General features: G+C 47.8%; 1 protein-coding gene across 2 annotated transcripts in view; it reads left to right on the forward strand.

Annotated features, from left to right (window-relative positions):
• The window catches only part of GNL3L (G protein nucleolar 3 like), a 66,311-nt gene that overhangs the window by 12,786 nt on the left and 37,587 nt on the right, over positions 1-15,938 (forward strand). For both annotated transcript variants that reach the window (XM_030194280.1, XM_030194279.1), the window contains exons 3-5: positions 10,097-10,210; positions 10,548-10,664; positions 11,211-11,294. In XM_030194280.1, coding sequence (XP_030050140.1) covers positions 10,097-10,210; positions 10,548-10,664; positions 11,211-11,294 — 315 coding nt within the window. The remainder of the gene's footprint in view (positions 1-10,096; positions 10,211-10,547; positions 10,665-11,210; positions 11,295-15,938) is intronic.

Raw genomic sequence — 15,938 nt, forward strand, 5'->3', positions numbered from 1 at the left:
CTCCTTTGTTGAGGAGGAGTTTCCAGGTTCATTTGGGCAGTTGCACCTTTTGGATGTGCGAAGGATTTTGTTGCAGTATCTGCGAATTACAAATTCTTTCAGGACCTCTGATCATCTTTTTGTGCTGTTTGCAGGTCCTCGCAGAGGGACTTCAGCGTCTAAAGCCACTATTGCCCGTTGGCTCAAAGAAGTTATCTTTTCAGCATATCTGCTGTCTGGCCGGGCTCCGCCTGAAGCCTTTAAGGCACATTCCACAAGAGCGATTTCCTCTTCCTGGGCGGAAACTGGAGCACTATCTCTTCATGAGATTTGCAATGCTGCAACATGGGCTTCTAAGCTCTCTTTCGCCCGACATTACAGGCTGGATGTGGCTGCCAGGAGGGATGCGCATTTTGGAGCACAGGTGCTAGCGCGTGGTGTGGCTTGTTCCCACCCTATTTAGGGATTGCTTTGTTACATCCCATACGTAATGGCTTCATCTGCTTGATGACAAGGAAGGGAAAATTAGGTTCTTACCATGATAATTTTCTTTCCTTTAGTCATAGCAGATGAAGCCATGATCCCTCCCTGTATGATTGTCTGTATTGCAGTGATTCTGATTTTAGGTGCTGTTCTTGTTTCCTGAAGTTATATTCCTTCCTTGGGGAGTCGGAAAACAGACTTCAGGATTCTTGTTACAGTTATAGGAGGATGAGTTCATTCCCTCCAGTTCATGTTTTGGGAGGATGAGTTTATTCCCTCCAGGAGGTTACAAGTATTCCCTCCGTTTATACAAAGCGGAGGACGAGTTTATTCCCTCCAGGAGGATGAGTTCATTCCCTCCTTTTTTGAGTTTATGCCCTTGTTAAGGGGCCATCGTTCGCTGTGAGGAAAGTTCATGTTATTCCCATTGCGGTTTCCATACTGCTTTGGAAGCTTCAAATACTGAAGAGGCAGTGGAGCTAGCTGGCCATGAGGCACTGAGAAAAGTTGAGTGCTCTCTATCTCCCCCTGCTGGTTGATGGACACAACCCATACGTAATGGCTTCATCTGCTATGACTAAAGGAAAGAAAATTATCATGGTAAGAACCTAATTTTCCCATCATCACAATATAACATGAACAAACCCGCCACTATAAACACCCCAGACTACACCGTTCCTGTTTCAGATAGCCTGAAAATTCTCGGAGTTACAATTGACTGAAATCTCACACTAGAAAGCCATGCGAAAAATACAACAAAGAAAATGTTCCATTCAGTGTGGAAACTCAGAAGAGTAAAACCTTTCTTTCCAAGGGAAATATTCTGTAGCCTGGTACAATCAATGGTGCTAAGCCACCTAGATTACTGCAATGCAATTTATGCTGGATGCAAAGAACAAATCATTAAGAAACTCCAAACTGCCCAAAACACAGCAGCCAAACAAAATACGAAAGCGCCAAACCCCTAAGAGAAAAACTACACTGGCTCCCACTTAAAGAACATATTGCGTTCAAAACCTGCACCCTGGTTCATAAAATCTTTCATGGCGATGCCCCGGTCTACATGTCAGACCTCATAGACTTACCAACCAGGAACACAAAAAGGTTAGCACGCACATTCCTGAATCTCCACTACCCTAGCTGCAAAGGCCTAAAATATAAATCAACATTTCCATATCATCATGCTGATCAATCCATAGACTGGTGGGTTGTGTCCATCTACCAGCAGGTGGAGATAGAGAGCAATCCTTTTGCCTCCCTATATGTGGTCATGTGCTGCCGGAAACTCCTCAGTATGTTCTCTATCTCAGCAGGTGGTGGTCACACACAGCAGCAGCTCTGGCTAGGCCTCCAAGCCTAATTTTTAGGTTTTGTTGAGTGCCTGGGGTTGAGGGCTCTTCTTGAGCAAGTGCAAACCTGGTGGTGCCAGGTCCCTCCTTTTCTCCCCCCTCCCGCTGGCTCCGTTTAAAAAAAAAAAAATTTTGGACGTCCTTAAGGGCGTTTATTTCGACGTTTATTTAAACGTTTATTGCAGCTACTCACTGGGACACCAGGTCGTTACAGCTCGGAGCGGAAAGCAGGTAATTTTACCTTTTTGTAGCGGGCAGGGGGTTCCCCGATTGATCTCCACGTGGCTGATGGCGTCGGAGGGCGAGGGCGCAAAGAATCGCTCCCCGGACCGCGTGTGCGCGTCTAGCGGGGATGCGGGGGTTTTAAAGTCTGATTCGCCCTTGTTGGGTGTCAGTTTGGAGGCCGGTCAGTGTCCCGGTTCTTCCTCGGGTGCGGCGGTTTTTCCCGCCATAAACGCCCATCCCCCGCTGCTCGCCTCCGCCATCTTGGCCGGCCACGCTGCTCGGACGGCTTCTTCTTGGGCCGCCCTTGAGGTGGGAGACGTTAATGCCATGGCCGCCCTTCATTTGGGCGACGGCAGAAAAGCGGCTAAAGTTAAGCGCCGTTCTTCCCGTGCGGCTCCTTCACGGAGTGTCGCGCCGGACGCCATCTTGGATGCGCAGCATGTTTCTCCCCCGCTCTTGCGAGCGCCGGTTGAGGGTGCGTCTAGGGCTGTGGCCCAGGCTGCTGAAGTGCACAGTCTGGGGGGTTTCTCCCCCGAGTTTATTTTGCTGCTGCATCAGGCCTTTCTTATGCAAAACGCTGCCCCTTCTCCCTTGTCCGATAAAGGGGTTGAGGCCCCCGGAAGTAAACACCCTCGGGTGGATTCCCAGGCCTTAGAGGACTCTGTTTCCTCTGATGTAGATGAGGGCAGCGTATCCGAGTTCTCCCAACGGTCCTTTGGGGATTCCTTGGAGGAGACGGATTCCCGCTTGGATGGAGCGGATGTCCCCTCTGCAGCACGGATCTTTCGCTCAGAGGATTTGCCCAACCTGTTAGTGCAGGCCATGAGCATTTTGAAGATTTCCTCTCCAGAGGACATCTCTCCCTCAGCCCCTGTTGGCTCCGCCATTATGCTGGGGACGAAGCGCCCGCCTAGAACCTTCCACGTGCATGATGCCATGCACACCTTAATTTCGGCTCAATGGGATGTCCCGGAAGTGAGCCTTAAAGTGGCTAGGGCTATGTCCCGCCTCTATCCTTTGCCTGAAAGTGAACGGGAGACCTTTCTTTGGCCTACCGTGGATTCTTTAATCACTGCGGTGACTAAGAAAACGGCGTTGCCGGTGGAAGGTGGCACGGCCCTAAAGGACGCCCAAGACAGAAGATTGGAGGCGGCCTTAAGGTCGTCCTTTGAGGCGGCTGCCTTAAGTTTGCAGGCCTCAGTTTGCGGCTCCTACGTGGCCAGGGCGTGCCTGACGATTGTGCAGCGGGCTTCCCCCTCGGAACTTTCCTTGAGGGCTGACTGGCCGGCCCTGGAATCGGGCCTGGCTTATTTGGCAGACTTACTGTATGATGTCTTGAGAGCCTCAGCTAAAGGTATGGCTCAGATAGTCTCTGCGCGGCGGTGGCTTTGGCTGAAGCATTGGTCTGCTGACCATGCATCTAAGTCCCGCCTGGCTAAGTTGCCTTTTAAAGGCAAGCTGCTCTTTGGGGTCGAGCTGGACAAAATTGTGACCGATCTCGGCACGTCTAAGGGCAAGAGGTTACCAGAGGTCAGGGCTCGGGCCAGTGGTGCTCGCCCTGGTAACTCCAGAGGACGGTTTCAGGAAGCCCGTCGGTACCGCCCGGGCAAGTCGGGCGCCTCTGGCCCCTCTTCCTTCAAAAGGAACTTCTCCCCCAAGCAGCATTCCTTTCGCAGAGACCGCCGTCTCGGAGGTGCGCCCTCCGGTCCTCCCCCAGGGTCTCGTACCCAATGACGGGGCCCTGGTCCATGGCCCAGTGCAGATTGGAGGACGCCTATCCTCATTTCTGGGCGAGTGGACCAGGGTAACTTCAGACGCTTGGGTTCTGGAAGTCATCAGAGACGGCTACAAGCTAGAGTTCTGCCGACCCTTAAGAGACGGGTTTGTACTCTCTCCCTGCAAGTCTCCGGTCAAAGCTGTGGCAGTGCAGCAGACCTTGGACAACCTGATACGCCTGGGTGCGGTCGTTCCGGTGCCAGAAAATCAGATTGGCAAGGGACGTTACTCCATTTACTTTGTGGTACCAAAGAAAGGAGGTTCTGTCCGGCCTATCCTCGACCTCAAAGGGGTCAATCGGGCCTTGAAAGTGCGGCACTTTCGCATGGAGACTCTCCGCTCTGTTATAGCGGCAGTGAAGGCAGGGGAGTTCTTGGCTTCCTTGGACATCAAGGAAGCGTACCTGCATATTCCCATCTGGCCTCCTCATCAACGCTTTCTGCGTTTTGCAGTCCTGGGCCGACACTTCCAGTTCAGAGCCCTCCCTTTCGGGTTGGCTACTGCTCCGCGGACCTTCTCCAAAGTAATGGTGGTCATCGCGGCCTTCCTGCGAAAGGAAGGAGTACAAGTCCATCCTTATCTGGACGACTGGTTGATCCGAGCCCCCTCTTATGCAGAGTGCGGCAAAGCTGTGGACCGGGTGGTTGCTCTTTTGAGCTCCCTGGGGTGGATCATCAACTGGGAGAAAAGCCAGCTGCGCCCGACTCAGTCCCTGGAGTATCTGGGAGTTCGATTCGACACCCAAGTGGGCAGAGTGTTCCTGCCAGACAATCGGATTGTCAAACTTCAGGCTCAGGTGGACCAGTTCCTAGTAGCCTCTCCTCTTCGGGCTTGGGACTATGTGCAGCTGTTGGGCTCTATGACGGCCACGATGGAAGTAGTGCCCTGGGCCAGGGCTCATATGAGACCACTACAACACTCTCTGCTGCAGCGCTGGACTCCGGTGTCGGAGGATTATGCTGTGCGCCTTCCCTTGGACCCAGCAGTGCGCAAGGCGCTGAGCTGGTGGCTGCAGACAGACAAGTTGTCTGCAGGAATGCCTCTGGTGACCCCGGAGTGGATTGTCGTCACGACGGACGCCTCTTTGTCGGGCTGGGGAGCCAACTGCTTGGGAAGGACAGCGCAGGGGCTCTGGTCTCCTGCAGAGGCAAAGTGGTCTATCAACCTCCTGGAACTCAGAGCCATTCGGTTGGCGCTTTTGGAGTTCATCCCGGTACTGGCGTTGAAGCCAGTACGGGTCCTGTCGGACAATGCCACGGCTGTGGCCTATGTCAACCGCCAGGGAGGTACCAAGAGCGCCCCTCTAGCCAAGGAGGCCATGAATCTATGCCAGTGGGCAGAAGCGAACCTGGAATAGCTGTCAGCGGCCCACATTGTCGGAGTCATGAATGTCAAGGCGGACTTTCTCAGTCGCCATACCTTGGATCCCGGAGAGTGGCAGCTATCTGCTCAGACGTTCTTGGTCATCACGAAGCGCTGGGGCCAGCCGAGCCTAGATCTGATGGCATCATCGGCCAATTGCCAAGTGCCGCGCTTTTTCAGCAGAGGACGGGACCCTCGATCCCTGGGAGTAGATGCTCTTCTCCAACAGTGGCCGACACAGGAGCTTCTCTATGTGTTCCCGCCCTGGCCCATGTTGGGCAGGATGCTAGACCGGGTGGCAAAGCATCCGGGCCGGATAATCCTGGTGGGTCCGGACTGGCCCAGACGTCCCTGGTATGCGGACTTGATCAGGCTCTCAGTGGACGATCCTCTGCGGCTGCCAGTGGAGCAGGGCCTGTTGCATCAGGGTCCCGTGGTGATGGAGGATCCCTCCCCCTTTGGTCTTACGGCCTGGCTATTGAGCGGCAGCGTCTGAGAAAGAAGGGCTTCTCAGACAAGGTCATCGCCACTATGCTGAGAGCGAGGAAGCGCTCTACTTCTACTGCTTACGCCAGGGTTTGGCGTACCTTTGCAGCGTGGTGTGAAGCAGGCTCACTTTCTCCCTTCACTGCTCCAATTTCTTCAGTGTTGGCGTTCCTGCAAGAAGGTCTGGAGAAAGGCCTGTCGCTCAGTTCCCTTAAAGTCCAGGTAGCGGCTCTGGCTTGCTTCAGGGGCCGCCTGAAGGGTGCTTCCCTGGCTTCGCAGCCAGATGTGGTGCGCTTTCTCAAGGGAGTTAATCACCTGCGCCCTCCTCTGCACTCAGTGGTGCCTGCGTGGAATCTCAACCTGGTGCTAAGAGCCTTGCAGAAGCCGCCTTTTGAACCCTTGTCAAGGGCATCTCTGAAAGACCTGACGTTGAAAGCAGTCTTTTTGGTGGCTATCACTTCAGCCAGAAGAGTTTCCGAGCTCCAGGCACTCTCATGTCGAGAGCCCTTTCTGCAGTTCACTGAGGCAGGAGTGTCTATTCGCACAGTGCCTTCCTTCCTGCCCAAGATTGTTTCTCGCTTCCATGTGAATCAGCAGCTCTGTCTCCCTTCCTTTCGTAGGGAGGACTACCCAGAGGAATACTCTGCTCTCAAATATCTGGATGTGAGACGAGTCATCATCAGATACTTGGAAGTGACCAATGATTTCCGGAAGTCGGATCATCTGTTTGTCCTGTTTGCAGGTCCTCGTAAGGGTCTGCAGGCTGCTAAGCCTACAGTGGCAAGATGGGTCAAGGAAGCCATTGCAGCGGCTTATGTGGCCGCGGGGAAGGTGCCGCCTATCCAGCTGAAGGCTCACTCCACTAGAGCTCAGGCGGCCTCGATGGCAGAGGCCGGGTCCGTCTCCTTGGAAGAGATTTGTAAGGCGGCAACTTGGGCATCGGCCCATACCTTCTCCAGGCATTACCGCTTGACTGTGGCTGCTCGGGCGGAGGCCCGGTTTGGAGCTTCAGTGTTGCGGTCAGGGATTTCTATGTCCCGCCCTGGGTGAGTACTGCTTCGGAACATCCCACCAGTCTATGGATTGATCAGCATGATGATATGGAAGGTAAAATTATGTATCATACCTGATAATTTTCTTTCCATTAATCATAGCTGATCAATCCATAGCCCCTCCCAGATATCTGTATTGTTTATATTCTGGTTGCATTTCAGGTTCAAGTTTAGTCTTCAGTTCCTGTTCAGGAGGACTTCGTGTTCAAGTTTTTCAATGGATTCTTCAAGAGTTGAGACGAATTTGTGTTACAGTGAGCTGCTGCATTCCTCTCCCCTCCGTTTTACGGGGCTGGATTGAGACTTAAATTCTGCCGGCACTCCCTCCCGCTTCGTGCGGCAGTAGGGCAGCTTTGTACCCCTCCCGCTTCGGCGGTGTTAGGGTCAGTCAGCTCCTCCCGCGGTTGCGGTTTCAGGATAAGCCAGATCCCCCCGCATCGGCGGGTGTGGTGTCCCTCCCCTGCTCCGCGGGGATGAGCTGGACGGATTCCCCTCCCCCACTTGTGTGGGGATGAGCTGGGTTAATTCCCCTCCCCCGTTTCGGCGGTGGTGAGCTGGGCAGAGTGTCCCTTTGTGGGTGTAATTCTCTAAGTGCTGAGTCCTGCGGATGGAGCTTGGATATCGACATACTGAGGAGTTTCCGGCAGCACATGACCACATATAGGGAGGCAAAAGGATTGCTCTCTATCTCCACCTGCTGGTAGATGGACACAACCCACCAGTCTATGGATTGATCAGCTATGATTAATGGAAAGAAAATTATCAGGTATGATACATAATTTTACCATGCTTCCAGCTTCTCCTACATAAGCACGCAACTATGGAATGCACTACGAAACGCCATAAAAACAATGCACAACCTAACAAATTTGGGGTCCTCTTCTCTCCACTTCTCAAGCAGGGAAGGCTGCGATGTCCAAAATTGGCAGGGGTGCCCAGGCGCTGGGGGATACCTCTGACAACTCATGCAGAGTTAGCTTTGCTATTGTTATTAATTGCCATACCCCTTGGAGAAAATGAATACATTTAAATGTATATCCTGGAATTTTTTTTTTTGGGGGGGTGTATCCTCACCGATTAAGTGTTGCAAACTTTGAAGCGTCATAAAGTGGATGTAGCGTTTGTACAGGAGACACACCTCACAACTGCGGAGCATGCCAAATTCAAGCAGCGATGGGTGGGACAAATAGTAGAGGCTCCGGTGGTGTGGAGATCAGCAGGTGTAATGATTCTCTTTTGTCGAGGCCTAGATGTACAAGTCAAGTCGATAAAACGTGATCAGGGTGGATCTTAGCTGAGGTACAGTTGGAAGGGAATCCCCTCATTTTTTGCGATGTATACGCCCCCAATGTTTTTGATAAACAATTTTTCAGTAAATTAATTGCTTTATTGGCCCCCTTTCAGGGTGGTAATATTATATTGGGAGGGGATTTCAATATGGTTTACGACCCTCAGTTAGATAAGTCCTCAGCGGTATCCCAAAGCTTGTGTCACTATGCCCGAGGATTGCCTTTTTTGTGTAACACACTAGATTTAGTGGATGTGTGGCGGGTATTGAATCCTAATGTTAGAGATTACACTCATCTTTTGCGTGCACACTCAACACACTCACGTATTGACTATTTTTTCCTATCCACTCTTTTCACGAATAGCCCAGGCAGAAATTGGCCCTTGTGAAATATCGGACCATGCTTTAATCTGGGTCCAACTAACTGGGAGAAAAGGGATACAACTGAATGGGGGTTGGAGGTTCCCCTTAGATTTATTTTGGGACACCAAGTTCCTTCGGAAGAAATGGGTAGAGTATGTAGGAAATAACGAGATGCATCTGCACTAGTACGCTCTCTTTTGGGAAACGGCCAAAGTGGTGATAAGAGGAGAAATAATTAGTTACTGTGTTCATGCCCATAAAATGAGAGATAGAGATGTGGAGGGGCATAATCGGGCGGGGCGCCCAAGTTTTCCTGAGAGGACGCCCCCGCGAAGGGGCAGGGAAACCTGTATTATCGAAACAAGATGGGCGGCCATCTTTTGTTTCGATAACACGGTCGGGGACACCCAAATCTCAACATTTAGGTCAACCTTAGAGATGGTCGTCCCCGGTTTTCGGCGATAATGGAAACCGAGGACGCCCATCTCAAAAACGAACAAATCCAACTCATTTGGTCGTGGGATGAGCCAGCATTTGTAGTGCACTGGTCCCCCTGACATGCCAGGACACCAGCCGGGCACCCTAGGGGGCACTGCAGTGGACTAACTGATGCACTAACTAAACAGAAAAAGCCTTTCCCTTACCGATCCCTTAGCGATTCGGAAAAGAACCGGCATGCATGAAGGAAATCGCATGCAAATGAGCTGCTCGCTGTTAGCTCATTTGCATACGATTTCCTTCCTAAGGAGGGGAAACCAGTGCAGAGCAGCCAAGCGTTATGCGTGTATAATAGCTGTCTACAACCTTAAATACATTGCCATCTACAACCTTAAAAAAACACAAGTCCAGGTGAAAATGCCCAAGTACTTGTCAGGGATGTCTTTTTTTTTTTTTTTTTTGAGTATGGGTAAAGGGCGTCCAAGTGTTAGGCGCCTTTGCTATGCCTCTGTCCCTGCGACGGGCAGTTGAGGACGTCCAAAATGTGGATGTTTCTGTGAGAAGGACGTCCATGCCTTTCCTATGCCTCCAACACCCCCTTTATTTATTTATTTGGATTTTGGATAACAAGTAGTAGCAGTGGGATTTGAACCGGCCACCCTAGTGCTCTAACCACTAGGCCACTCCTCCACTCCACTCCCTTGAAATTTGGCCGTCCCTGTGGGGGGGGGGGGGGGGGGCAGTTCAGGACATCCAAAATGTTTGAAAGAAGGACGTCCACGCCTTTGCTATGCCTCCGCTGACACACACACACACCTCCCCCCCCCCCCCAGGGACCTGCATACTGCTGCAATGGACTTGAGTATGATATTTGAGGCTGGCAAAAAAAGTTTTTAAAGTTGTTTTTTTCAGGGTGGGAGGGGGTGAGTCACCACTGGGGGAGTCAGGGGAGGTCATTCCCGGTGGTCATCTGGTCAGTTCAGGCACCTTTTTGAGAATTGGTCGTAAGAAAAACTGGACCAAGTAAAGTCAGCCAAGTGCTCATCAGGGACGCCCTTCTTTTTTCCATTATCGCTCGAGGACGTCCATCTGTTAGGCATGCCCCCAGTGTTTATAATCCTACCCCTAGCCTAGTCACCAGGTATCACATGAGAGGTGGCAGCCTTTAGCCTGCAAAGACTGCAATTGGGTTGACCAGTGATAAATAAAAATAGTGCATGCAGCATTCCAGTGCTGCACATGTTGCCAAAGTATGTGAACTCTCTGCCTGTGTTTTCCGTTGAACTTCACAACAGGGAAAGGATGCCAAGCTGCAAGGAAAGAATATTGGCCGGCAGGATCTGGAGCTGCCAAACTTATCCCGCTTCAAGGAGCATGTTAGGAGAGAAGCTGAGCAGAAGAAGAAAAGGGTAAGAGCTAGGGAGAGCTTGTGCAGGAATCACTTGCATGGGGAGAGATGGAAAAGAATGAACAAACCCCAGAACAGAGAAAATCAAACAAAACAGCTTACTAAGAACAAGCACATGTCACCTACATATCCCCACCCCCAGCACTGAACAGCCACTTCAGGGATCAGCTAGCATTGCTTTAAAAGCACAAAGGCTGTGACAGCACAGCCAGTTCTGGAATGGAGGTAAGGTTGCATTTTGTACAGGTGCAAGAACTGAAAAAAGTAGTTGCCTCTGTAGCAGAACAGATGAGAACAGTTGTCCAGTAAGTTGTCACAGGGACTGTTTGTCTCCACAGGTGGAGGAAGCAAAGGAGAAACGGAAGACTGCCAGGTACAAAGATGTAAACAGGCACAGGAACCTGGAGAACCTGCAGAGAGATGCTTTGAAGAGGCAGGAGGATTTTGAACAGAAGGTACAGGCCTCTTGTTCTGTGTCCGCACAGAATCCAAAGCTCAAGGTTTGGTTTCCTCAGCCTGTGATGTAGGGTTGTAAAAATTCCAGGTGCCAGCTCATCTAAACTTGGTGCCTGGTGCCTGCCTGTACCAATCTGGGCCTGAGGGGAGAGACTACTGTTGCCACTAGCCCAGCTCTGCTGAAAAGACCATGTCCAGCACAGAACCAGTGAAAGAGGTGATGAAGCTGGAGAAAAAACTAAGAAAAATAATTGAGAGAGTAAAAAAAAAAGAGTAAACATAAGAAAAATTACCAAAGAAAAAGGAAAAATAAGAAAAGGATGGAGATTAAAAAAAACAACCCCAAATAAACATAAACAAATCTTTTTGTTACCCAGGCACCTAAAATATTTTTGGGTGGAACCCAAGTGTTTAGAAAATGTTTTCAACCCTGCCTGATATGATGCCTGCAGTTTGTTTTAGAGGGTCTTTTCATTAATGGGCTTTCTGGAAAAAGTTATAACTCTAAACCCCCTATGCCTTGCATGTTTTTGCTCTTCCTGTAGGAGACAGACTTAAGAAATTTAGAGAAACACAAGCAGTTGGAGAATGAGAACTCCAGGAAAACTTACTACCGGGAGTTTAAGAAGGTGAGTGATCTATTGCTTGCCATCAAAAGGACAAAATTACAGGAATTCTAATAAATGGTATGTCATACAAATTATCTATCTATCTATCTATCTATCTATCTATCTATCTATCTATCTATCTATCTATCTATCTATCTATCTATCTATCTATCACATTTGTACCCCGCGCTTTCCCATACAATGCAAGCTCAATGCGGCTTACGTAGTAATTTGAAATACAAAGTTAAGAATAGAATTGTCAATAAAACAGTAGTAAAACAACGTAAAGTCGGGCTTAGTAATGTATGTTAAGTTGAGCTAGATAATATATGACTAGGATAAAAGAGGGTAGATAGGATAGTGTAATTTGGGAGAAAAGGGGTCAGGAGGGATAAAATTAAGGAGAGATGGAAAGAGAAGGATGGGAGGTTGGTATTTAAGTCAGAACAGAATTGGGAGTGGAGGTTGGCGATGACATTTTGTTATATACGAGGAAGCAAAAGTTAGCTCTTTTACCTTGCTGCAGACCATTGATGATTTTGGTAGCTTTCTTGGGGTACAACTGCTGAATATATACTGCAGTAAAGACTTGATGTCACAATTTTCTTTTCCAAGGAAAGTGCAAGGCATGATTTATTTAGGGATTAGGTTGCTGTCATGCTTACCCAATACCATAGCTGACAGTGAAGGTAAAAATCTTACAAACTGTAAAAGATTTTCAGAAAGTGGTCACTAATGTACCTGTTTTTGTGGGGTAGACTTGAAGTCATCAAGATGTCCTTTGCACCTGTGGTATTATACAATATGGCAGAGGTTCACAAACCTGATCCTGGAGGCACCCCAGCCAGTCAGATTTTCAGGATATGCACAATGAATATTCATGAGAGAGAATTGCATGCAGTGGAGGCAGTGCATGCAAATTTCTTTCATGAATATAAACCCAAATGGCTGGGGTGGTTTGGGAACCACTGCAATGTGGGACTGATGACCCATATTATGCAAGTTGAGACTAACCAAAGAACAGGGCAGGATGAATTTTCCTACCTTCCTTAACTACCACTATGCGTTTATTTTGTGGCAAGGAATATATTGGATGCACAGTTCTTCAGAGTATAGGGCCTCCAGATAGGTACTGTAGGGAAGGGCTTTCTTTGCACCACTGGACTTAAAAGTGTATGGTGGGAATGCACCTTCCTTTGGTTTTAAGACAGAATCTGACAATAATGTCAGGGTTTTTTTAGATTAGAATACACAGTTCTTCTCAGTTTCTTATATGGTGCATTCCTGTCTTTGTGATTGATAAAGTCTAAATTGGGCATCATGGATACAAAAGGTATTCAGTTTGTTGGAAATATTGTACACGAGTGGCATCATCGGACTTCAGTGCGTTACACTCCTGTTACAACCTTCAATTCTAACAGTATTTCAAATTGATCCAGTTGAGATATGTATTACATATTTAGGGCTTCTTTTACAATGCTGCGCTAGCGATTCCCATGCGGCAAATGAGAGGAAGCCAATAGGAACTGAATGGGCTTCCTCTCATTTGCCGCACTGAGAATCGCTAGCACAGCTTTGTAAAAGAGGCCATTAGAGAAGAACCTTTGGTGATTTTCTGGAAGAATCTAGTATGTCAATGCTGAATAAACAGATCCATGCAAAAGGCCATGTAGCATATATGATCTATGAGATGCTTGCTAGAATAACTGTGCCAACTTGTCTATCGGGCCTAAAGAAAATATGGAAAAAGGAGTGGAACCTATCATTATCTGGTCCCTGTTTTTGGAGGCAAGGGATATGTGGTTCTCTGCATCTTTAATGCAAACCTTGTTCTTGGCACATATGGAGGGGCATAATAGGAGCGTAGGAGTGGCCTAGTGGTTAGGGTGGTGGACTTTGGTCCTGGGGAACTGAGGAACTGAATTCAATTCTCATCTCAGGCACAGGCAGCTCCTTATGACTCTGGGCAAGTCACTTAACCCTCCATTGCCCCATGTAAGCCGCATTGAGCCTGCCATGAGTGGGAAAGTGCAGGGTACAAATGCAACAAAATAAAATAAATAAATAATCGAACGGGGCGCCCAAGTTTTCCTGAGGACGTCCTCACAGGACGTCCCTGTGAAGGGGCAGGGAAACCTGTATTATCAAAACAAGATGGGCGTCCATCTTTTGTTTCGATAATACGGTCGGGGACGCCCAAATCTCAACATTTAGGTCGACCTTAGAGATGGTCGTCCCTGATTTTCGGCAACAATGGAAACTGAGGATGCCCATCTCAGAAACGACCAAATCCAAGCCATTTGGTCGTGGGAGGAGCCAGCTTGCGTAGTGCACTGGTCCCCCTGACATGCCAGGACTATATCTTTTTTGAGATGAGGTGACCAGAATTGCACACAATATTCAAAGTGCGGTTGCACCATGGAGCTATACAGAGGAATTATAATGTCCTTATTTTTGTTTCCCATCCCTTTCCTAATAATACCTAACATTCTATTTGCTTTTTTTTTTGCTGCTGCCGCACACTGAGCAGAAAGTTTCAACGTATCTTCAGCGATGACGCCTAGATCCCTTTCCTGGTCTGTGACTCCTAACGTGGAACCTTGCATGATGTAGCTTTCCCACATGCATCACTTTGCACTTGCTCACATTAAATGTCACCTGCCATTTGGATGCCCAGTTTCCCAGTCTCGTAAGGTACTCTTGTAATTTTTCACAATCCTCTTGCAATTTAACAACGTTGAATAACTTTGTGTCATCAGCAAATTTAATTACCTCACTAGTTACTCCCATCTCTAGATCATTTATAAATATGTTAAGAAGTAGTGGTCCCAGCACAGACCCCTGGGGAACACCACTATCTACCCTTCTCCATTGAGAATACTGATCATTTAACCCTACTGTCTGTTTTCTACCTTTTAACCAGTTTTTAATCTACAATAGAACACTACTTTCTATCCCATGACTCTCCAATTTCCTCTGGAGTCTTTCATGAGGTACTTTGTCAAATGCCTTTTGAAAATCCAGATACACAATAATGACCGGCTCACCTTTATCCACATGTTTGTTCACCCCTTCAAAGAAATGTAATAGATCGGAGAGGCAAGATTTCTCTTCACTAAATCCAAGTTGGCTTTGACTCATTAATCCATGCTTTTGAATATGCTCTGTAATTTTGTTCTTTATAATAGTCTCTACCATTTTACCCGGCACAGAAGTCGGGCTCACAGGTCTATAAATTCCCAGATCACCTGTGGAACCTTTTTTAAAAACTGGCGTTACATTGGCCACCTTCCAATCTTCTGATTCCACACTTAATTTTAAAAATAAATTGCATATTACTAACAATAATTCCGCAAGTTCATTTTTCAATTCTGTCAATACTCTGGGATGAATACCATCCAGTCCAGGAGATTTTCTACTCTTCAGTTTGTCAAATTGTGCCATTACATCCTCCAGGTTTATAGAGATTTTATTCAGTTTCTCTGACACGTCAGCTTTGAAAACCATTTCTGGCTCTGGTCTCTCTCCCAAATCTTTCTCAGTGAAGACCGAAGCAAAGAATTCATTTAATCTTTCCACTATGGCTTTGTCTTCCCTGAGTGCCCCTCTTACCCCTCGATCATCTAGCTGTCCAACCGATTCTTTTGCTGGCTTCTTGCTTTTAATATACCTAAAAATATTTTTACTATATGTTTTTGCCTCCAACACAATCTTTTTTTTTTTCAAGGTCCCTCTTTGTCTTTGTTATCAGCACTTCGCATTTGACTTGCCATTCTTTATGCTGTTTCTTATTATTTTCAGTTGGGTCCTTGTTTCATTTTCTGAAGGATTTTCTTTTATCTCTAATAGTTTCCTTCACCTCATTTTTAACCAATGCCGGTTGTCATTTGGTCATCCACGGAATATATTTGGCCTGGGCTTCCAGGATAATATTTTTGAACAGCATCCACGCGTAATGTAAACTTTTGGGCTTCCAGGCTAGTATTTTTGAACAGCATCAATATCTGATGTAAATTTTTGACCTTTGAAGCTGCTTTTCTAAGTTTTTTTTTCCACTGTTTTTCTCATTTTATCATAATCTCCTTTTTGCAAGTTAAATTCTAACGTATTGGATTTCCTGTGTGTACTTAATCCAAAGCTGATATCAAATCTGATTATATTATGATCACTGTTATCAAGCGGCCCCAGCACCATTACCTCCTGGACCAGATCATGCACTCCACTAAGTTCTAGGTCTAGAATTTTTCCTCCTCTTGTTGGCTCCTATACCAGCTGCTCCATAAAGCAGTTCTTGATTTCGTCAAGGAATTTTACCTCCCTTTCATGCCCCAATGTTACATTCACCCAGTCAATATTGGACTGAGTTGTTTGGTGGATGCAGTGGATAGTGAGGGGCATGTTAGGACATTTTCAAGGCATTTGACTTGTGGTATTATATAGGGTTACTACCTGTGATCAACATGGGGGAAGAGAGAATTGTTGGAGGAATGTTTTCATTCAGATGAAGATGGGAACCCAAGACTTGCGGATTATTATAAAGTCTTGAGGGCAGATCAGCAAGTGTTTGATCCTGCTCCATGTGTGTCCAAGTGGAGTTTAGAATTGGGGGTTTGGTCGCTGACATAATGTTCACTAGTTGCATAAGAAGGATTCCATCTTTGGGCT

This window comes from Microcaecilia unicolor, chromosome 2 (assembly GCF_901765095.1).
Source record: "Microcaecilia unicolor chromosome 2, aMicUni1.1, whole genome shotgun sequence".
NCBI classification, from domain to species: domain Eukaryota; kingdom Metazoa; phylum Chordata; class Amphibia; order Gymnophiona; family Siphonopidae; genus Microcaecilia; species Microcaecilia unicolor.